Source organism: Berghia stephanieae, chromosome 8 (assembly GCF_034508935.2).
Source record: "Berghia stephanieae isolate SIO BIC M18660-M18661 chromosome 8, UCSD_Bste_1.3, whole genome shotgun sequence".
NCBI classification, from domain to species: Eukaryota; Metazoa; Mollusca; class Gastropoda; order Nudibranchia; family Aeolidiidae; genus Berghia; species Berghia stephanieae.
In genome coordinates, this window is record NC_088367.1 from 13,128,817 (window position 1) to 13,153,102 (window position 24,286).

At 36.3% G+C, this 24,286-nt stretch overlaps 1 protein-coding gene across 1 annotated transcript in view; it reads right to left on the reverse strand.

Annotated features, from left to right (window-relative positions):
• Positions 1-7,077: 7,077 nt before the first annotated feature.
• LOC144978189 (uncharacterized) overlaps positions 7,078-24,286 on the reverse strand; it is a 17,457-nt gene continuing 248 nt past the window's right edge. The window contains exons 2-10 of the mRNA XM_078923929.1: positions 20,913-21,245; positions 15,530-15,775; positions 14,291-14,431; positions 13,227-13,401; positions 11,989-12,133; positions 10,847-11,031; positions 9,544-9,655; positions 8,985-9,051; positions 7,078-7,315 (exon numbers count right to left, since the gene is read on the reverse strand). Of these exons, the coding sequence (XP_078780055.1) occupies positions 7,224-7,315; positions 8,985-9,051; positions 9,544-9,655; positions 10,847-11,031; positions 11,989-12,133; positions 13,227-13,401; positions 14,291-14,431; positions 15,530-15,775; positions 20,913-21,245 (1,496 nt within the window). The 3' untranslated portion in view covers positions 7,078-7,223. The remainder of the gene's footprint in view (positions 7,316-8,984; positions 9,052-9,543; positions 9,656-10,846; positions 11,032-11,988; positions 12,134-13,226; positions 13,402-14,290; positions 14,432-15,529; positions 15,776-20,912; positions 21,246-24,286) is intronic.

Sequence of the window (24,286 nt, forward strand, 5' to 3'; positions counted from 1 at the left end):
GTATTTAAAAGGAACTGTGTTTTCCGTCCACCAATGGACTGAATACACAGCTGTGTTTCCCGTCGACCAGTGGACTGAATAGGCTACACAGCTGTGTATTCAATACACCGGAAGAGATTATAATGGCTAAACTGTTTTACCGAGAGCGAGAAGGCGATGTGGCCGGCTGTTTTAGCACAGCGTAACTGTAACCAGGGAGGGGTGAATTTGGGGTTCGAGCTCCTTTCTAGGCATAATATTTTCTTTCTTTCTGTTCTAATTCAATCTGACATAATTTAAAGATGGGAAATCTTCTTTACTTAAAAAAAAAACACCAATTAATTGCACAATCCGAATAGACGGGAGAATAATTAGTCCAGGAATATCGCTGAGCTGAGTCATTGGTTAATTCCTATTAGATCAGTTTTTCTGCCACCAACCACCACTCCCCACACCATTACATATCCATATTCTCGATTTTTCATTTCACTTATGGTTTCGTCTTTGAAACATTCACCTTAACATCGATAGCACGAAGTCTGTTTGTCTCTGGAATCCACTTAAAAAAGCAATTTGTCTGTAAACAAAAATGCCAACCCATATTCTAATGCAAGGCCTGGAGTTCATGTGTTCACCTCAGTCGAGCAACTTTGTGCAAAAGTGTCCGCTTTGGTCTGAATTACGGGTTTGTGATATTTCAAAATCTGCTCACGGAGAGTGAATATGTGGTGTGGCAATTACGGAGCAACGCTTATGTGGAATAAATATTATCCGAATACTTTTGGTACGTATTTACAACATGTACCTTTTATATCGACCTGTTTGGCGGTCCGCTGCTACTTCTCATTTGCGTCATTGAATAATGATAATAATAATAAATCATTTGTATAGCGTGCAACTTCCATGAATTCATGCTCTAAAGCGCTCTTAGTAAATAAGACATGGGTGATCTATAATTATATAAATCAAGTATTTAATAAGGTACGATTAAATAAAGGCATGTACAACATCAACAGAAAGAAAAAGTTGTCTACTTCTTTAAGCTATATATATATATATATATATATATATATATATATATATATATATATATATATATATATATATATATATATATATCTATCCTATGTACCAATTTATACCGGTTACAGTTACGCTGTGCAAAAACAGCCGGCCACTTCGCCTTTTCGCTCTCTGTCAAACAGTTTAGCCCTTAAAATCTCTTCTGGTGTACTGAATACACAGCTGTGTATTCAGTCCACTGGTGGACGGAAAACACAACTGTGTATTCTGCCCACTGGAGGACGGAAAACACAGTTCCTATTTAAAAACTCTTTCAAACTTTCTCTGCGTAACAAACAAATTTTGAGGAATTAATGACTCTTCTTTCTTCTTCTTCCACTACTACTACTACTACTACTACTACTACTACTACTACTACTACTACTACTACTACTACTACTACTACTACTACTAAACTACTACTACTACTACTACTACTACTACTACTACTACTACTACTACTACTACTACTACTACTACTACTATATATATATATATACAGGTCTGATATCCGAACCTAATTATGGGCCTAACTTAACATTGTTGTAATGGAGGATAGCCTAATATTTTGCGTCACTTTTTTAGATTTCCATTACAACAATGAGCGCATAATGAATTCAGTTATCAGACCTGCTGCTAATACATGCTCATTCTACTACTACTACTACTACTACTACTACTACTACTACTACTACTACTACTACTACTACTACTACTACTACTACTACTACTATTACGACGACGACTAATATAGTTATCATTCTACTACTACTACTACTACTACTACTACTACTACTACTACTACTACTACTACTACTACTACTACTACTACTACTACTACTACTACCACTACTACTACTAGTACTCCTACTACTACTACTTCTACTACTTCTTCTTCTACTACTACTACTACTACTACTACTACTACTACTACTACTACTACTACTACTACTACTACTACTACTACTACAACAACAACTACTACTACTACTACAACTACTACTAGGTACTACTACTACTACTACTACTACTACTACTACTACTACTACTACTACTACTACTACTACTACTACTACTACTACAACAACTACTACTACAACTACTACTAGGTACTACTACTACTACTACTACTACTACTACTACTACTACTACTACTACTACTACTACTACTACAACAACAACTACTACTACTACTACTAGGTACTACTACTACTACTACTACTACTACTACTACTACTACTACTACTACTAGTACTACTACTACTACTACAACTACAACTACTACTACTACTACTACTACTACTACTACTACTACTACTACTACTTCTACTACTACAACTACTACTACTACTACTACTACTACTACTACTACTACTACTACTACTACTACTACTACTACTACAACAACAACTACTACTACTACTACTACTACTAGGTACTACCACTACTACTACTACTACTACTACTACTACTACTACTACTACTACTACTACTACTACTACTACTACTACTACTACTACGACGACGACGACGACGACGACAACGACGACGACCACTAATATAGTTATCATTCTACTACTACTACTACTACTACTACTACTACTACTACTACTACTACTACTACTACTACTACTACTACTACTACTACTACGACGACGACGACGACGACGACGACGACGACCACTAATATAGTTATAATTGTTAAATATTTCTGTCGAACATTGTTTTGACGTCACTCGCTCTGAGTTACCATTTTTAAACAGTCTGTTACGGATAAGTTACCAGCAGACAATAACGTGTAAGGTTACACACAGTTTTGTGTCTTGATATGTTAAATTGATAAGATGTGCTGGCGTATGTCGTGAGTATTTGACCTAAACGCATAGCATCAATAGTTTTCCATGCGTTATTTTCTAGTCATTCTTGATTGTTGTTCATTTTGCTTTATATTGATTCGGGCCATTGTCCTTTTCAATAAAATATTCAGTCCCCCCCCCCCCCCCCCCCCCCCCCTCTCTCTCTCTTTCTCCTTGTTTTTAATGCGCCCCTTATTTCGAACACTGATGTCTTACTGTAATATTGACAGTAGTAGTAGAAGTAGTCTCTCTCCTCCATGACTAGACAAAAAAATTAAATTAAAATAATAAAAAAAATTGAGCTTTATATAGCGCAATATCCACTAAAAGTGCTCAAAGCGCTTTACAAGGGGTCCCTGGTCAACAGCAACATTTAACATGTAGGACATCATAACGCCTGTTAGGCGATATTACCATTTTTCGGACAAAGACAGCGCTGTTAACGGCCAGGTACTCATTTTACACCTAAGTACGCTGGCGTATGTCGTGAGTATTTGACCTAAACGCATAGCATCAATAGTTTTCCATGCGTTATTTTCTAGTCATTCTTGATTGTTGTTCATTTTGCTTTATATTGATTCGGGCCATTGTCCTTTTCAATAAAATATTCAGTCCCCCCCCCCCCCCCCCCCCCCCCCCCCCACCTCTCTCTCTCTTTCTCCTTGTTTTTAATGCGCCCCTTATTTCGAACACTGATGTCTTACTGTAATATTGACAGTAGTAGTAGAAGTAGTCTCTCTCTCCATGACTAGACAAAAAAATTAAATTAAAATAATTAAAAAAATTGAGCTTTATATAGCGCAATATCCACTAAAAGTGCTCAAAGCGCTTTACAAGGGGTCCCTGGTCAACAGCAACATTTAACATGTAGGACATCATAACGCCTGTTAGGCGATATTACCATTTTTCGGACAAAGACAGCGCTGTTAACGGCCAGGTACTCATTTTACACCTAAGTACGGTGAGAGAAAAAGAGTAAAAAGCCTTTTCCAAGGACTCAACTATGCGCCGAGCGAGAGGCTCGAACTCAGGACCTTCCGATCCGAAAGCGAGTGTCATACCACTAGACCACGTAGCCGCACAAAACAGTATTATTCTATCATCTTTCACTACCAGTCATCATCAGTCCTCTTTTTTGGTGCAAGAAAATGTGATTTCCTGAGCCTTAGATGATAAATTCGGAACACAACGATATTTTAAGAAAATTGGATTTATGCCGCTGAGTTGACTATCAACGCCCTTTAAAAAAAAAATTATCTGGGATAAGCGCTTTACACAGTCTCTCGCCAACAGCAACACTCAACATGTAAGAAGAGCCATGACGCCTGTTAGGTGACATTACAGTTTTTTTCTTCCGACAGAGACAACACTGTTAACGACCAGGTACTCATTTTACACCTGAAAAGGACTCAAATATATGCAGCTCAGAGCGGGTCTCGAACCATGGAATTTCCGATCTGAAGGTGAGTCATACCCCTAGACCACATAGCCGCACAGGTCATCCAACAAGACCACCATCTGAGCCATAAAAATGCTCATATCTCGTGTAAAAATAAAAATATAAATTTGGAAATTCCGCAGGGCATTCAATGAAGAGCTATCTAGGGTTGAGACGCTTAGTGGTATGTAGATAACCCGTGTAACAAACGTCAGGTGCCAACAATAATCCCACACGTTGTCCAAAGTGACATCAGCAATGCCACTCCTTGCATACATGTAATGCAGTTGACTTTGACCTTCCTCCCGCCCAGAATGTATTATGGTGTCTCTACTTGTGAGACTTGTACGGCCTGTTCCTGTCCATCTTGTCTCACACAAGTCCAGTATCTTTAGATTATATATATTTATATGCATCTCCCTGTTCATTTGGGCTCTTGCCCGACTCGAGTATGGTTCTGATGTTCCCGTTGGTCGTCGGCGCACTGGCTTCCAAAAGACTTTCACCAGCCCACGTCACGGGCTCCCAAAAGGGAGACGCTTCCTCGGCCGTGCTGTTTTTTGTTGTTGTTATTGTTCCGAAGGCGAGTGTCATACCACAAGACTACATAGCCATACAAGATTAAATGGTGTATCCAAAATAGCCGTCCGATGGACCGGTCTTAGCCACTAGTCACTGCGGAGCGTTATAAATATTTAATCATCAAACCTAATACTAATACAAAAACACGTGGATCTATTTAATTTACAATCTTTTTTTTTTTGTTGTTTGTTTGTCTTTGTTTTGTTGCTGTTGTTGTGGAATTTGTGGATGTTACACTTTATTAAAGCCCATTTCTTCTAACATTTTCTATGGGTGCCTATGATGCATCCCAAAGTTGTAAAATACACTTTATTAAAGCCCATTTCTTCTAACATTTTCTATGGGTGCCTATGATGCATCCCAAAGTTGTAAAAAAAAAAAAAAAAGAGATAGATATTGATACTGCCAGGGGCGTGGCTGTATTGTTTGATTTGGTGCCTGGAACCACATCCCTATTTTATAAATGGATTACAGCATTAAAAAAAAAAAAATTAAACTGAGAAATTGTACCTATATATCGCCTCTTAATTATTTGAGTAGGTCTAAGTCTTTTCTTTAATTTTTGTTCTTTCTTTAGTATTTACAAATATAGCATGTTTTAAGTCATTTTTTTTTGGGTTGGTTCTGGCACCACCTTATACTGTAAGCATGCCACGCCACTGAATACTGCCACAGGATCGTGTATCTGATTTTTAACATTAATTGATTCAGTTACCAACCAATCACCTGCGATTGCAGTTCATGGACTAATAGTAACCAAGGGACAATAAAACATTCTGAACCAATCGCCTTCATTGATTTGTTAAGATGCCATCTGTGTATTCTAAAGAATGTTCCTATAATGTTCCCATCCCAAGCCTCTCTATTATCCATACCTGCCTAGTACTACAAAAGATTCGTAGAAATACGAATTTTGGCTCCAGCTACAGGACTGCATTTGCCTCAATAAATCTTTTTAAAAAGGAAAGTGTAGTTCCTTGGATTGTTTTAAAAGGACTTTGGAGCATTTTTGGATCATCATAAATTATAAAGACATAAATAAATTACTAAATTCCAGATAGACGACAGAGATAACTGGTAGGTCTTCTCTTGTAGAAAAATCTTGGAAAGTTTCCTACTTAGCTCCCTTCTACTTCTAGTTCTTGTATTTAAAAATTCACCTTTTTAACCCCGCTCCCCCTCCATTTTTTTCTTCTTACTCTTACCCATCATCATTAATTTCAGAGACAATGGCGGAATTGAGGAAAAGGAAGAATGAAAATAGGAATGATTCCACCAAAAGCGGACGGGTTGGCAGGTATGCAAATCCTTCACCTACCTTGAGAAGTAATTTCTACTATTCTGTAGGGGATAAACTTTTTATATTATCTTTTATTATTTATTAATCGAGAATTTTTTTTTTTAATAACCTAAATTGTTATAATGGTAACACTCTTAAACCAACAATAAATATTATCCATTGCAACAATGTTAAAACAATTCATAATAATACTTTCCTTAATCAGTTCACTTGGATCTTATCCGTACATTTGCTGACCATCAAATTAATGAATAATCATCAAAATTATCCATGGATAAATGGATAATCCTCAAACAATCTAGTAATAGTAATATAGTAACAGTTGGAAGCATAGACTGCTCATCGGGATAGGATAATAATAATAACATTAGTGAGAGTTGGGGGAAGCCAACTTGAAATTTTTCAAAGTAATACACACCTATGGAAATGAGATCGTATAATAAATGGTCATTAAATTTTTAAATCTAATTTTTATTTTTCAAAATACTACAATTGGCAACTGTAAGCAACGCAATAACCCTCTGATTACACCGCCACAACATCATCAGTGTCGCCAACACCGTCTAGGTCTACGTCATCACACGACACACGACGACGCAAAACAACCCAACTCAGCTGAGTGATCAGTGGATCAGTGATTCAATGATTCATTCATGATGATTATTCGTTGCATGAATAAAAATGATTTTCTGTTGAACGGGTCTGTTTTATCCGTTAAGCAGTCATCCAGGTTTTATCCGCGGATAACCGGTTCTGAGTGGACAATAGTCACAGCTCTAGTAACCAGACCTGCTATATGTGCACATAGGGAAATGGTGAATGTGTATAAAAAATAAGTAACAAAACAGAAGCAATCAATATAAAGACTGATTCATCTTTAATCTTGGCATGAACACAACATTGTAATTGATGTATTTTATACATTGTAGATTTTTAAAAAATAAACAAAACAATTCAAAAATGACGTATGCATGAATTATACGAAATGCTTTGTCAAACAATTGCATCAACTATAAGCCATTCTGAAATTTCTTTCTTGTTCTTTTTTCTCTAAATCCATCATTTTGGCAATCTCTTCTGCTCGGCGTTGAAGATTGGCTGCAAATAAATAAATAAATTTGGAAATCAGATTGAATTCATATCGTGTCCAAAAAAAAAAAAGAAGATGGAGGCAGAGGAGGAGAAAAGCGCTTTGAGCATGTTTAGTGGATATTGCGCTATGGTAAAAACTCAATAAGAATAAGCTTAATAAGAGGAGGAGTACAAATTTTCTTCTCCAGTTACCGACACATATTAGCCTCTCTAATTAAATGAAAGGAAAATATGATGCCAAAATACACATATTTCCATGACCTTTATCAGTTACATGAAGCTCACAGAGGGCAAAAATGGTAATTCCAAAGTTGGGTTTTGTGACGTCTGCAAATTTTTAACATTTCAAGCTGACAAGTCTGCAAACATAGCATGGTTTGGAAGATCCTAGTCAGAAGTGATTTGTACATTTAACATGTCAGATAATTAAAATTAACTTTTACTATGAAAACTTCCAAACAATAATAGGCAACAATGTTAGCTTTGATTTATTATGAAGTCAGTGCAAGAAATGAAAGTTGGTCATGTTTCCTTATTGACATGGAATTCATCAATAACTGCGAAAGGGTTTTTTGTTACCAAAAATAAAACCATCTGACAACTCATAAAAAATCAATAGAAGGGAGTATTTATCTCATTATTCTGTTCATTTTCTTTGTATTTGAAACAATTGCTTTGTAAGTCGTTTATCATGCAATCCATTTCATTAGTCAAATCATCAAAGATAATTTCATTCCATTTTGAAGATTAAATTCATAATACTATTTTTAAAAACAAAACAATGACACTCTGCTATACACTCATGTTTATGACTAAGGCATTTGGTAATACTGTATCATGACATTGGATATTATTTGCATTTTGCATATTAATGAAAGTTGACATGCCAAATGAGTATTGATATGGGAAAACTGTACAACGATTCTTGATCTTGATTGCGTGTTTGATATTTCATAATTTGAAACAGCGATATGGACCAAAATTTGTCGAATTTACAAGTGAATGTTGTTTTTAAAAATTTGAAAAATATTATCAATGTATTTAAGATACAAAGAAAGAGCATTTAAAGACTTCTAAAGCCTATTAGCTATTAAACGACACGATAAGAATTATAAGTTTCTCTCCTTAATGAAGGAATTTTATATTTCCTTACTGTTGTGTACTTGAAGCATTTAATCCCCTGTCAATTTTGACAGTGCTGTATGAACATTATTGTGTCTCCTTCAATCAAAGTGAATCTCACTCATTATATAATTTCACAAATGGATACTTCTAAATTCTAAACTCTGTACCAATAAACAACGATTTAAAACGTGTAGAGAAAGATCATTATATAAATCAGGGCCTAAAGTTTGGAATTCTCTCCCCAAAACTGCAAGACATGCACCAAACATCACCATTTTAAAATCTAGATTGAAACATCCCTTATTTTATAACAAATATCTTGAATTGTGCCTTGTATTGTATTGTATTATCTTAGTTTATTTGAATGTGTCAATTGATAGTATGTGTGTTATTAGATTATCATTACAAATGTTTGATTTTATGTTATAATATATCATTGCAAATGTAAAGTGCATACCAATGTAAAGTGCATAGAGCACGACATCATCACGGTTATGCGCTTTAGAAATGGTATTATTATTATTATTATCATAAATTTGTCAGGTCTTACATGAATTGCGATCCACCCACATCAGAGAAACAACATGAGCATTGAGGATCTTGGTAATCTGTTGAAGCTGGAAGAAAATCAGGAAAGGATCAAATAATAAACATCTAAACATTTTAAAACATCTATCTTCCTGTAAAACAGGATAAGATTTAAATAAAAATCAGACCCCCCCCCCCCCGAAGCCATAAGCAAAAAAACCTTTTATTTTCCTCGTGGCCAAAAGCCCAAAAACTTTTAATCTAATCAGGCCCATTAAAATAATAAAACATTAAGAACTGCAAGTCTTTTTATTGAAGTCCAATAGAAATAAGCTATAAACAACACTTAACATCCATCAATTAGTCATATTACGTGAGTAAACAGCACAAAATCAGAAAGAAAAAAAATAATCAAGGCATGGACCAGGGCCAGGACAAAGACAGAAAGAAAGTTGGAAAACAGATATAGGGGGATAGAAGACACAGTAAGTGCCACTATGGGAGGTCAGAAACCCCACCCAGAAACATGAGACTTCAAAGAAGAAGATAGATAAAACACACATCAAGATAAAAATGCTCACAGGATCATTGTCATCAGGTTTGATATTGGTTGAGTTGAGCCTTTCCACTATTTCTTTCAAGTCCTGGCTCATCCGTTTCAGCTGGGAATCCAAGCTCTCAGCAAGGGTGTATCTGCATAGAGGAAAATAAAAGTTCAAAGGAATGAAATGCAATGATGACAAGATCTGGATAACCAAGGAGGCTTATCATGCTTATGTTTTTGCTTTTCAATGCTTTTAGGCGTTTTGCAACACTATTCCATAGCGGCCAACTTTTCAAAGAGCTAAAACAAACACTCTTACTCACAATACAGCCATGACCCAAACAACAGTATATTTTGACTAATCTATGAAATAATATAGATTTAGAGCTTTTTCTATTCCTTGCTTTAATTTGCTAAACAAAAAGGGACAATCCTGGGTCATGCAAGAGTCATTTCCATACACATAAACAGTCCAATTATTTAACTTAAGAGCAACATGGGGATAGTAGTCACAGAAAGGCAAAGGTGACCTCTTTGCCCACCATGGAAGGTCAGAAGACACCAACCAGTTATCATACCAATAAGACAAACACGGCATTGAGAGATTTATACAAAAGACAACGCAAGTTGCACTGACTTAAGTATTTACGATGCATCTCAAATTAACTTACAACAGATGGAGAATCAGTCAACTTCTGGATGTGGCTGAACAGAGATTGTGCCCTTATCAGATGACATCGATGCTAAAATAGCAGTAGCAATCAATTTTTAAACCACCAGAGTTACCAACTCTGATTTTAATTTAAGGAAACAGTCTTAAATTAAAAATTAAGAAAACAATCTAGAACCATCTAATAACCCTAACCCTAACTCTAACCTTAATTATATTCTTAAAAAAAGTAAATAAAAAAATAAAAAAGGAAATAATGAGACTCTATGGATTTATTTCTCAAGAATGAGCTAAAAAAAAAAAAAATCCAATGCAAACCAAATGCATTTTGGGCATACTTGACCTATTTATTTAAAGCATTTAAGTATTCTGTTAAATTACTTGTACACGTGTCAATATAAAATGTGTATAGTTTGAAATAATCAGGATATTCCGATTAAATCTGTACAACAAAATTCAACAATAAAATCTCAAATGAGCTTCCTAAAATGGAGCAGGAACCATGGATAAAAATTCTATAGCCCCCCCCCCCCCAAAAAAAAAAATAAACAAAACAACCCAACCCCCCCCCCCCCCCCCAAAAAAAACAAAAACATGTGACTATTGAACAGAAGGATCTTAGATCAACTAGGATTGTCAGAGACAAGTTTGCTTGCAAGATGGAACTTACGTATGTTCCCTCTCAAGTTGTGCGTGCTGTGTGTGGCTTATTGGAGGCAATTCATCAAGAGCTGACTCCAGTGGAGTGAGGAGTTCTTCTAGCTCCCTTTGCTGACTGTGGACAAAGTCCAGTTCATGGTCAAGCTTCTGCTGGTCGAGTTTGACCCGCTCCAGGTCTTTGTTAAGTTGAATAATCTGAAACAATTTCAAGAATTTTGTTGTCTGGGTTTATCATTTACAGGCTGATGAAAAAAAAAAGGGGGCGAGGGAATTGCCCATAATTGAGATAAATAAAATGCATTTTTACTGAAATTTGGACTCAGTTTGAGTCACCACATCTTCTATCTCGCCTATGTGTTGTGTAGTTAAAGTTGAACATACATTCATATCTTACAAAAATATTATTTTCACTTTTCATTCTCTCCTAAACTTTTGATTTAAAAATGCGAAGTTGAAGAAAATATAATAATCAGAATTTGACCATTTTTGGCGACCACAACATTAGGCATACACCAGTTAAACTGCATAAGTGGGCGACTTGATAAAAAGCTTTTGTTTGTTTTTGTTTTTAAGGGTTTTACGGCGCTTGCAACACATTTAGGTTATATCAGCGCCAGTAAAAAGGATGAAAATGGGATAGTAAAAAGTTCTAGAAATACAATTAAAGCATCCAAGAAAAAAGTAAGACAAAGGGGAACTGGGAACAAATACGGATCAGATGTAGATTCCAAGAGCATACCACCAATGTACTTAGTTTGAGATCACCTATAAGTCTCATCCAGACAAAGGTACAAAATCCAACAAGGAGGAATACACTCAAAATGCTTACATTATACATTGAAAATAAATATAATCATAACAGAGAGATGATTTACAAGGAAAAAAAATATCATCTCCCAAAACAATAACTATGCATTTGACTTTCCCTCCCAGCCAGGACTCCGGCCAGGGCCTTGAAAAAAAAAAAAAGTAATCTCATTCCAAGACAAAGACAGAAAGCATGTTGAAAAACTGTTATAAGGGGATGGAAGACACACTATGTACCCCCCTGCCCACTATGGGAGGTCAGGAACCCCACCCAGTAAAAAGCTTTTAATATCAATAAAACCAATGCTAAAATGACTGCATCCTTCTTTTACTGATCCCACCCACCTTCTCTCCATTCTCCATGACAATCCTATCCCAAGCATTGACTTGAGTAGCCTGGTCCAGAAAACATTTCTCTTGCTCTTCCAGTTCTGTTGTCCATTTATTTATGGTGTCCTCCAGCTGACGAAATGTCATTTGCTTCTGTCCACTGCAAGAAAAAGGAAATAATCAAAACGACGTCAAACAAACATTTATAAACAAAAATGAATATAACAGCTCCAAAACAAAGAAGAAAATACCAAACATGGAACGTTTCGGGCTCAAAACCCTTCTTCAGCCAAAAAAAACAAAAAAAAACCTAATAAAGACATAAATACATTTCTAAATTCCAGATCGACGACAGAGACATTTTGGTAGGTCCTCTTTGTAGAAGAAAATCTTGAAAGTCCTATAATATTTTATAAAAGAAATTCAAGTGGCAGGTCAGCCTTTGTAATCAGTCCCTGAAAGAAATAGACAAAATATTTAATATGTTTTTTTTCCCCTCTGTTCCAAGCTTTAAAAAGAGAATGGTTGTCTATACGGCCATGAAACCCATGGGGTAGTGGGGGGGGGGGCTGAGAAAGAGATAGATAGAGAGAGAGAGAGAGAGAGAGAGAGAGAGAGAGAGAGAGAGAGAGAGAGAGAGAGAGAGAGAGAGAGAGAGAGAGAGAGAGAGAGAGAGAGAGAGAGGGAGAGATTAACCCTGTAGAGTGAAATCGACAGTGACAATTAATTGGTACTCTTTAGTTAGGATAATGGTCTGTTCAGAAATACTTTTGATTGATCAAAATAAGACCCAACTACACAATCACAATTGAGCGAATGAAACTGAGTGGGAAGAAAAAAAAATACAAGAACTGAAAAATCAAACTGAACACAGATTTGAACACCCAAATACATAATGCTTTTCAGATGGTTCAAAGGATTCGTAATATTTCATTAGTGTAAAGTAAGGTTTTATTTTCTTACAGTCAATTAGATGAAATTTAAATGGATGAATTTTCTTTTCTTTATCCATTTCTCCCCTCTCCCCTAACTTAAAACAAAACAAACCAAAAAAAAAAACCCAACATAGTGGGCATAGCCATGAATTAAATTACATTATAACTTGTTCACTGTATGTGTTTTAATTTTAATGAAATAATAAGAAAGAAAAAAACGCAACCAAAACACATAATACAATCTAGACACTGTTTGTTACAAGTGTCCTCAATATAAGTTGGCTCTCCACTATAATTTGTCATTTATATTCTCCCTACCCTGGCAAGGAAAGGCCTGCACCAGGAGCTGTTGTCGTCGTGCCAGCCACGCTGGTAGTTGTTGATGTAGTTGCTGCAAATCCACTCAAGCCTAAACCCCCACCCAAACTGGTAGCCGCCGTTGTTGCGGCTGTGGATGGTGGCTGGCTGACTGATGGTGGTCCAAATGAAAAGCCTGGAAGGAAAACAACAAGACAAAATAAATAAATAAACACATAAATAAATAAATAAATAAATAAAGGAAGAGACATAAAAGGACTGACCTCTCATTCATGAAGAATATACTGCATAAAAAAAAAGATCTATATAGCGCAATATCCACTAAATGTGCTCAAAGCGCTTCACAAGGAGTCCCTGGCCAACAGCAACACTTAACACGACGAGACATTATGTCTGTTAGGCGATATTATAATTTATTTTTGGACAGAGACAATGCTGTTAATGGCCAGGTACTCATTTTACACCCGAGTATGGTGAGAGAATGTGAGTAACGAGCCTTTTCAAAGGACTTAATTATGCGCTGAGCAAGGCTTGAACACAGGACCTTCCTATCTGAAAGCGAATGTCAAACCACTAGACACATTATGGGTATTTCCTTCTTTTTGGTACACTAGAGACTGATTCCACAAACCTGATGTCTCTGTAATCGGGACAAAATGCTGGGAACGGAGGTGTTCGGATTGGTGAGACGCGACTATTTGAATTTATTGTTTAAAATATAAGACTTGGCAAAGTTTTCATTTTTTTAATGAGAAGGAGGATTAGTTCATAATTTTAAAAGGTAAAAACTAAAAACCAAAAAAAAAAAAAAACAAAACAAAAAAAACCCCAAAAAAACAAACTATAATCTCAAATTGTTGATTAACTTAACACTAAATTCAAATTTTTGGTTGGGTTTGTGTTCCACACCAACTCGGTACTTATTTGAGAGGATGAGTGACATATGTGACTTGTTCTATTCCTTTTTTCTCTTTTCTGTATTGTCAAGCAAAAGTTGTTTTTTTTCACTTTGAAATCTCCCTAATTTACCCCTAATCCACAAACAGGAAACACATCATTCTTACCAGTTGGAGCAGCAGTGCCGCCCGTGGATGTGCCACCCAGTGAGAACCCAGCAGGGGCTGCGGTGGTGCTGGCAATGGACAGGGTCGAGGGCTGCGTACTGTTCAATAATCCACCCAACAATGGTGCCGCTGCTGCAGTGGCTGCATAAAACAAAATGAATTTTTAAAAAACAAAAAAAAACCAAAAAAAACATGATTTACATAGCGCATTTCTACCGATTTAGCAAACATCAACGCACAAGTAAACATTTTTAAAAAGTCCTTCAAAGTCATCGGGCCCATGGAGCCAGGGTTTCTCTGTACTTCAATGGTGTAAATCCGACAATAATAATTATTGCTCTTCTTCAGATGGCACGGCCAAAATCTTTTGAGAAGTGGATGAAAAAACATGTGCATATTACTATTGGCCTCTCCGTATTTTTTATCAACAGTATTAGAGAAATATTAGGACTTTGTATTGACTGAAACCGACCTGTGTCTAGTATACTCTATATCAATTTTTTTTCTCCATCTAATCTTTTGACCTTTGACCACACGATGATAGAAACCCTAAGAGATCTGCATGGAAGATACCTGCTTGGACAAGAGGAGCAGAGGGAGGCTAAGTAGAAGGTGGTTTCAAGACATAACATTTTGGATGGGAAGAACAACCACATATAAAGGATACATGGTGTTACGTTATGTATCGGGTTCTTTCTGTTTACCATATAATAGTGAACAACAAATAAATAAATGAATGGAGATGATGGTAAAAATACAGATAACTTTAATATGCGACTTAACACACACATTAGTTCATTGTCAACTAAGTTGACTCAGTGCTATTCTTAGATTGGGGGTAAGGCCGATGACTAAGCATGCGGTAAATGCATTGTCAAAGATACCACACGTAACACATGGCACAGTCAAAATCCAGAAAGGAGTTTGAGGTCACATCCAACACGGACCTGCGTTAAAGAACAAGAAGACCCTTCAGATGTGACACTATTAACTTCCACCACTGGTCCCTTTGATTGTGAGTGAATCCTCTCCTGAGCTAAAGGAATCCCCTAACCTGTAAAGTAGAAATTACTTAAAACAACAACAAAAAAGGGAAGAGAATTTAACAAAAAAAAAAAAAAAGGGAGAGCGACAGAGACTTCCATTACAAACTCCATTATAAATTATGCATTGTCATAATACCAATTTCCAGTCTGCTAGAGATAATTTTGAAAGAAAAAAAAAAAGGTAATTATTTACATTTTGCAGCGGTGCTTCCAAAATTGATCCCTCCAGGGGCAGTGCTAGCAGCAGGGGTAACACCAGGTAATGTTGTCGTTTTGGCATTGGCGCTGACATTACCACCAAGTCCAGTAAACCCTGAGGAGCCTGTCCCTCCACCAAAATTGAATCCTGTACCTGCTGCAGGAGCTGCTGCTGCTGTTGTTGTCGAAGTGCCAAGATTGAATCCAGCAGCTGGAGCACCTCCTGTTGCCATAGTGGTTGCTATTAATGAATAAAAACAAAAAAACAACATTTTATTGCAGAAATGCATTTGAGATTGATCCTGTCCTGTCTTTGTTTATATTTTAACTACAGTTCATCCCTCCTTTTAGATGTAAAATTTTATAATATAATTCATCTCATCGGGTGACAATTATACGTAGTGTTAGACATCTCATTACAAGGGAAATCTCAACCTTGTTAATCAATTGACTCATTCTGTCAAAGCTAGAAAATTGTAATTGGCTACTCTCTTCCATAAATAAAGACAAGATAAAATCCCTTAAGGTAGCCCAGAATGATGCTGCCGGGATTGTTTATGGAAAGAGGAAAAATCAATCTGCATCGAGTTTGCTAAGAGAACTCCACGGGCTCCCTGTAGAGAAAAGTATAGACTACAAGATCTGTACTATTGTTTTTAAATCATTGCATCCTGATTGTCCTGGATACATTAATGAAATGCTTACATTTTACGTCCCAGCCAGAAACCTGAGATCAAAATCTGAAGCCAAAATGACTCGCAAAATCGACGAGCATACGCTTGAATATTTAGCATCCCATATCTGGGACTCCATTCCAGGACATATCAGAGGCAGTGATGATAAATGCCAAGAGCGTCATTGTTGAGGATACCGTGCGCTCTATAACTATAAGAGTATTATTATTATTATATAGAAGTCTTTAAATAACATCTTAAAATGTTTCCTTTTAATAAGTAACACTGTATAATTAATTACATTGCTTTGTTTTATGCTGTATGTTTGACTGACTGCACGATTGATTGCAGGCATGACTATCCTCAATTTCAAGTTTAAGGGCCATTTTACAGATAAAACCTCAAATTTCAGTAACAATACGATGCACAATAGTAATGTCTTAAAAGACAGTCAGGCATCTGATATCAAGAGCATAAATGGTTACAATGGTGCTAGAGGTTATTAGTAGTAGATATGGTGTAGTTACTAATCTGCTTGCAACAAAAAGGGTATCTTCATTCACTGTTTTAATAATATAATACTAATAGTATTACAGCCTCGTCCGGTAGAGATAGTCATGCAGGTGAACAGGTGACTCTCGACCGTCATCCAGCTACTGTGCACCACCAAACATTACGAACAGCAACATGGAATGTAAGAAGTCTGTACCAGAAAGGAAAATTAGCAAATGTAGTTATGGAAATGAAGAGATTGAATATCAATGTTTTAGGATTATCAGAAGTTAGATGGAAAGGAGCAGGAGAACTTAATTATGATGACTGTAAAATTATATACTCAGGAGGAGGAGAACACCAAAGGGGAGTTGGAATTATACTAGATAATAAAACGGCGCGAGCAGTCAAAGGATTCTGGCCCATATCAGACAGAGTAATGGCAATCAAACTACAAGCAAAACCTTTTGATTTTGATATTTTACAAATATACGCCCCAACCACCAGTCACGATGATGAAGAAGTGGAAAATTTCTATCAACAAATAGATAAAGCAATGCATCAGTTTAAGTCTTCAGACATAAAACTCATCATGGGCGATTTTAATGCCAAGGTGGGCCGAGAAAGAATAGAAGATATTGTGGGCCCACATGGTCTGGGAGACAAAAATGACAGAGGTGATCGTCTTATTCAATGGTGCCGTCAACATGATCTGACAATCACAAATACTTGGTCAACAAACCACAATAGAAGGAAGTGGACATGGAAAAGTCCTGGAGATGGAGTGATAAACCAAATAGATTACATACTCATCAGCAAACGTTTCCGAAACTCAGTTTTGTATGCCAAATCTATGCCGGGGGCTGACTGTAACAGCCATCATATACCTGTGCTATGCCGGGGGCTGACTGTAACAGCGATCATATACCTGTGCTATGCCCCATACGAGTTAAATTGAAAATCTGCAAAAGAGCAAAGGCTAAACCTAAATACCAACTAGACATTCTCCGGGAGGAACAGAAGATACAAGAAAAATTTGAACTATCAGTAAGAAACAAGTTTGAAGTGCTTGGAGAACTAACAGATATAGAAGAGAAATATGAGCAGTTTAAAGACAGTGTTGCTGCATCATTAGAAGAAAATGTTCCAACCACACTTAAGTTGCAGAAGAAGAAATGGATTACTCCAGAGATATTAGAACTAATGAATGAGAGAAGAAAGGCCAAAAATCAGGAAGAAAAATACAAGACTCTGAACAGGCAGATAAAAAGAAAATGCAACGAAGCTAAAGAAGACTGGATAAATGAACAATGTCACTATATAATGTCCTGCAAAGAAAAAAATGGCAAATTCTTCCATCAGAAAATCAAAGAAGTGACAAACAAAACTAAATCAGGTGCTAAAAGTGGATGCATCAAAGACAAGCGTGGAAACACCATCATGGACAAAGACTGCATTCTAAACAGATGGTCAGAATATATTGAAGAACTTTTTTTGATAATCGAGGAGAAATGCCTATGATAAAAGAACTGGAAGGGCCTTCTATAATGAAAGATGAAGTTAGGAACGTCATGAAAAGCATGAAAAATGGAAAAGCTGCAGGACCTGATGCCATAACAATTGAAGCCTTGACTGGCCTGGGTGAATGGGGGATTGAATTCATCACAAACCTTCTAAATCAAGTGTATGACACAGGAAAAATGCCAACTGATATGAAACGATCCATTTTTATAGCACTACCAAAAAAGCCAGGGGCAGTTGATTGTGAAACAACACAGAACTATTAGCCTAATGAGCCACCTCACAAAAATTCTTTTGAAGATAATTTTACTAAGAATAAGAAATAAAATACGACCTGAAATTGGGGAGATGCAATTTGGTTTTGTTGAGGACAAGGGTACCAGAAATGGAATATTCACATTATCAATGCTGATGGAAAGATGTATTGAAGTAAATAAAGATCTGTATATGTGTTTCATCGACTATTCAAAAGCCTTTGATAAAGTACAACACGAAAAACTATTCAAAATTCTATCATCCTTGGACATTGATGGTAAAGATTTAAGAATATTACGGAATTTGTACTGGGAACAAGAAGCAGCAATGCGTGTTGACAACGAACTAAGCAGTTTTACACCTATTAGAAGAGGAGTTAGGCAGGGGTGTGTTTTGTCTCCAGATTTATTCAACCTCTATAGTGAAATGATATTAAGAGATATCGAACATAAGAAGGGGGTGTGTATTGGAGGAAAAAATGTAACAAATCTGAGGTATGCAGATGATACGGTTCTACTGGCAGAATCTGAACATGAACTACAAGAATTACTGGATGTTGTAGTCAGGAGTAGTGAAAATATGGGACTGGAACTGAATATATCTAAAACAGAATGTATGACGGTATCTAAAAATAATAACCCACCAGCCTGTGTAATAACAAGCAGAGGACAAACAATACAACAAGTTGAATGTTTCAAATATTTAGGCTTCAATGTAACATCCAATGGAAAATCAGATTGTGAAATAAAGAAAAGAATAGGTATGGCGAAGAATGCATTCAACCAGCTGCATACAATTATGAAAAACAGGAATATTAGCATGAAAACAAAAATCAAAGTCCTGGATTGCTATGTACTGTCTGTGCTGCTATATGGTTGTGAGAGCTGGACCATAAACAAGACCATGGTTAAAAGACTGGAGGCAGTGGAAATGTGGTTTTACAGAAGAATGATGAGGGTGTCATGGATGGAAAGGAAAAGAAATGAAGAAATTTTAGAAATGGCAAACAGAAAAAGATCACTGATAACAAAAATCATCAAACGCCAAATGGAATTTTTAGGACACATTATCCGCCACCCTGGTTTGGAAATACTCGCCTTGACTGGAAAGATGAATGGAAAAAGAATAAGAGGAAGACAAAGAATAACGTATTTGAAAGGGATAAGAACTTGGACAGGTGAAGCTGAGAAAGGTGGCGCTGCTTTAATAGAATTGGCAAGAGATAGATCAGCTTGGCGGAAGATGACCTCCGACGTCTGCTTCAGATATGGAACTACATGAGATGAGAATACTAATAGTACTTGGATAACTCATCAAAATAACACCAACACTGGTGAGAATGACTGACCACAAAAAAAAGGAGGACATTTTTCTCCAAGCAGTGTGAGAGAGAATAGCTTACAATTTCCAAATTACATGGTTTGTTGATGGATGATGATCTGGTGGTGAGGGTGGTTGTAGTAGTGGTGGTTGGGTGATGGTGTGGCGGTGCTGATGGTTGTGGTAGTGGTGGTAGGAATGGTGATGTGGTGGTTGTTGTAGTTGTAGTAGTGGTGGTAGGAATGATGATGTGGTGGTTGTTGTAGTTGTAGTAGTGGTGGTAGGAATGATGTGGTGGTAGTTGTTATGGTAGTGGTGGCAGGGATGATGAGTTGTTGTAGTAGTGGTGGTAGGAATGATGATGTGGTAGAAGTTGTAGTATAGGGGTGGTAGAGATGATGATGTGGTAGTAGTAGTTGTAGTAGTTGTGATAGGGATGATGATGTGGCGGTATTTATTGTAATGGTGGTAGGGATGATGATGCAGTGGTAGTTGTTGTAGTGGTGGTAGGGATGATGATGTGGTGATAGTATAATAGTTGAATTTTTTTCAAATTTCTGGGACAAATCCGGAAATTCTGGGATGGTGGGCATGCTTGTGATTGTTAAATTGCTCTTAAAGGCTTTGAGCTTGTTAAGATATGGGGCGAGGCACTATATAAAAAACAAATATTATTACTATTATTATTTCCTCTCTAAAATCATCATGTAACAAATCCCCCCTTAACATCGAGAGACTGTTTAGCTAGTTATATGAATGGAAACAAAGCTCAACTGAATGAAAATTGATTAAAACTAATGTGGGAAAAAAAATGCCCCACCAATTATAGTTGGATATTATCCCAGTATCTATAGTGTGAAATGGACAATTGCAATTTCTTGCTACCCTTTGGATAGGATGCATATCTATTGCAAAGTACTTTTCACTAGATCTAAAATAACTAATGACGCCATCCCTGCTGGATGGACAGAGGGGTTAGGAAAAACATCTTGACTGCACCACCCGGGATCGATCTGTCCTTTTGCATGTGAAGCAAGTGCTCTACCAACTGAGCTATTACTACTATTAGGACCATCACCATTTATATAAAGACAAGTAATATGTGTTTTTACTCACGTTTACTGCCTGCGGTGGCACCAACATTGAATCCAGACAATCCACCAGTTGCTGGAGCTGCTGTTGTTATTGTCGATGCTGGAGCAGAGCCTAACAATCCGAAACCACCCAACCCTCCACCAGTGCTACCAGCAGCATTGCCAATACCTCCAAAAGAGAATCCACCACCAGCACCAGGCGCTGTGGCAGCTGCTGTTGTGGCAGCAGGAGCACCAAATGAAAATCCTGTCGTTGGAGCTCCTGACGTTCCTGTTGTGTTTGGAGCTCCAAATGAGAAACCTGTGGCAGGGGCATTTCCAGTTGACGATGCAGTTGGTGTGAAGTTGAATCCTCCTTTGAGTGAGATTTAAAAAAAAAAAAGCTGTTTAAGTAACACAAAATCAAATGACAGAAACTCACATTCATTTTTATTTTTCTTTGGAAGAGGGAAGTATTCACATTAATTGATTCAGATTCCAATGGCATCCTTGTCTCAGTCCATCAAATACATCCAAAAGTATAAATGTTACAGATCTAATCTTACATTGTAAACTATACACAACGAAGTCAAATGTTTGAAATAAGTATTAGATAATGATAAGATAAGAAAATAAATGGAGAGAATTAGATGCATGGCATTTTATTTCATTTTCTATTACTATTACCCACACTATTTTTGTCAGTTTGCTTTTTATTTCAGGAATTTAAGCTACATACCATTTTTCAAAACATGGTTATAATAGTGAGTGCATCTTTTCAGGTGGACATGCTTATTTTATAAGGGGATAAATTTATGTAGTATATCTTTTCAGAAAATATTTTCTAAATTGAATTTTAAATGTATTGTATGTGACATTTATATTGATGATGTATTGATGACCTTTTATGTTCTTAATTGTCTTGATACTTTGGTTGAATTGTATTTGAATTTTTAAAAAACGCTTTGAGGTTTTGACGAAAGGTGCTATATAAATATGTTTATTATTAGTAGTAAACCAATCAGTTTCGGGCGTGTTTAAAACCAGAGTGCTTCAGTGACCAGTGTATTAGTATTTTTGGAAGGGTGGAAAAGCATCAAAATATGAATAACAAATTTTCAACAAAGTATTTTGTTCTTTTTTTTTAAGCTGTTATATTTATTTTTGTTTATTACTTTTAACAAAATCTTTGCAGCATAACTTAAAGACTTATCCTTAAAGAGCTTTTAATTACAAAAAGGCAGCATCATTCGCATTTGAAATGGATGGAGACAGCTGGGACTGCTCATTTGGTGCCCTTTAAAATACCTTATGAAACAATTGGTCTCTGTTGAGTGACACAACCTTTGCCTTTGTTAGCTAGATGGGTTATTTAGCTAAAGAAAATAAGAGAGCCAATATCAAAAATAAATCACAAAAGAAATTTATACATGCTGCCAAGAAAGAATGGCCATTCATTCTTTACTTGATTTTCCAGAGAGGAGACGCCTGACCCTCCCCCCATCCCCCCAATGCCCCGATAATCCTTAACCACCCAGAATCTTATCATAGAAATGTCCCCCAAACAATGACTTCTCAGTCATATAAAATGCTCATTCTCCTAGATGTAATAAAAATTTTGAGTCCTCGTCTTATTAAAATAAAACAAAAATTTAAAAAACAAACTTTCCCACTTTTTTCTCTTCCCACAATCATTCAATTCAGCAAACTGGTTCTGGGAAAGATTGCGTCATTTGACAGAATATTTTTCGAAATAGCCCCCCTCCCCTCTTAACAGCTAGGGTGGACCAAATTATTTCCAACCATTTGCAAATAACAGCCTAATGTCATCTTTCATATATTTTTATATTACTACGATACTATAGGGGCAGAGTGCAGAGTAGTGGACCCAGACCAGAGTTTAGTGTTCAGCACTTAAGAAAAGAACTGTTCCCTGCCAAGTTACATTATTTTACATATGATTTGCTAGCCGGATGCTTTAAGTTGCCAAAGAGGAAAGTCAAGTTATATAAAAGCCAATATCAAAAGGACTATATTATATGGTTTTTACACATTGCCAAAAAATAAAAGGGAAGCAATTAGATATCATGCAATTCTGCAATTGTTTTCTCTCCATGAAACAAATAATAAAATACCCCACCTATTTTTTTCTTCTCCCCTGCTCCAATGAAAATAACTCTAAAAACACCAAGATTGCGTCACTCTGAAGGGACCAATTCTTTTTAAAAAAACAAGACAAAACGAGACAATTCTTACAATCTCTCTTGTTTCATTTACAAAATCTTGGTCTCTCTAGACATTCAGTTACAAAATCTTGGTCTCTCTAGACAAACTGGCCAATTTTGGCTAGTGAAACCAAAATCTTGATCTCCTTAGACACTTCCTTTTAAAATGCTACTATATATTGACAAATCGATTAAATCTAAATAAACGCCTGACAAAAGATCCACAGTGAAAATAGTAATTGAAAGATATGATACCCCGAGGAGCTTACAGAATTTTCCCCAATCAAGCTCATAATTGCGTTCGGAAGTTAAGACTTGTATAAATTAAAATTATAATTAATTGTAAAGTAAATAAGTAATATGTCCACTGTGACTCGACTCTAGCTTCTCTTTTCTACTACTACTAGGTAATCTGATTCCAGCCTATAGACAGGTGCCGATTAGCCATTGGAAAAGTAAAGTGCTAGTTTGGGTTAAAATATGAAAAACAGAATTTCACATAATCATTGTCATTATTTTTCACAGCCACAGTATCATCTGAATGACTGAATGGCTCTGTTATCATTTTAAAAAGCAGAGATCAGGATTTATATACACTTACTTTAACTACGTGATTGAAATCAATGAAGACAATTTATGTCAAAGTCAAAAACGTATAATTTGATAAAAATGACGAAATTTTAAAACATTTGTAATATTTTTGAGAGAGCAAATGAGGAGAAAAAAAAAAGAAAAGAAAAGAAAAAGGCATCATCTATCTATGTCTACCTATGCCAAATTTAATCAAGATTGAAGACAGTGCAGTAGTAAGTATGTTTAATTTTGACCGCCATTGACCAATCCTCTTTTCTCCATGATAAAGTCATGTTTCAATCTGTAGTCAGCTTATCGGGAGGCTGTCCAGTGGGGGAATTCCCAGTCACAGATTTTGATTTTTAGCATTCTGAATTGAAATGGCAATGCAGCAATAGTCAGTAGTCAGTAGGTTGAGTAGTAAAATCATTATAACTTTGGAATAGTTTAAAAAAGTAAGGTATCATATTTTGACCTATCTGTCTATGTATAATTAACGTGAATAATTATTAATTTTTATGTTTGAAAAAATATAAATCATAAACTAAATCTAGACCGTCTAAGTAAGCTAAGTCTATAGTCTATTCATCAATTCCTTCCCATTCTACATTCCCCCAGC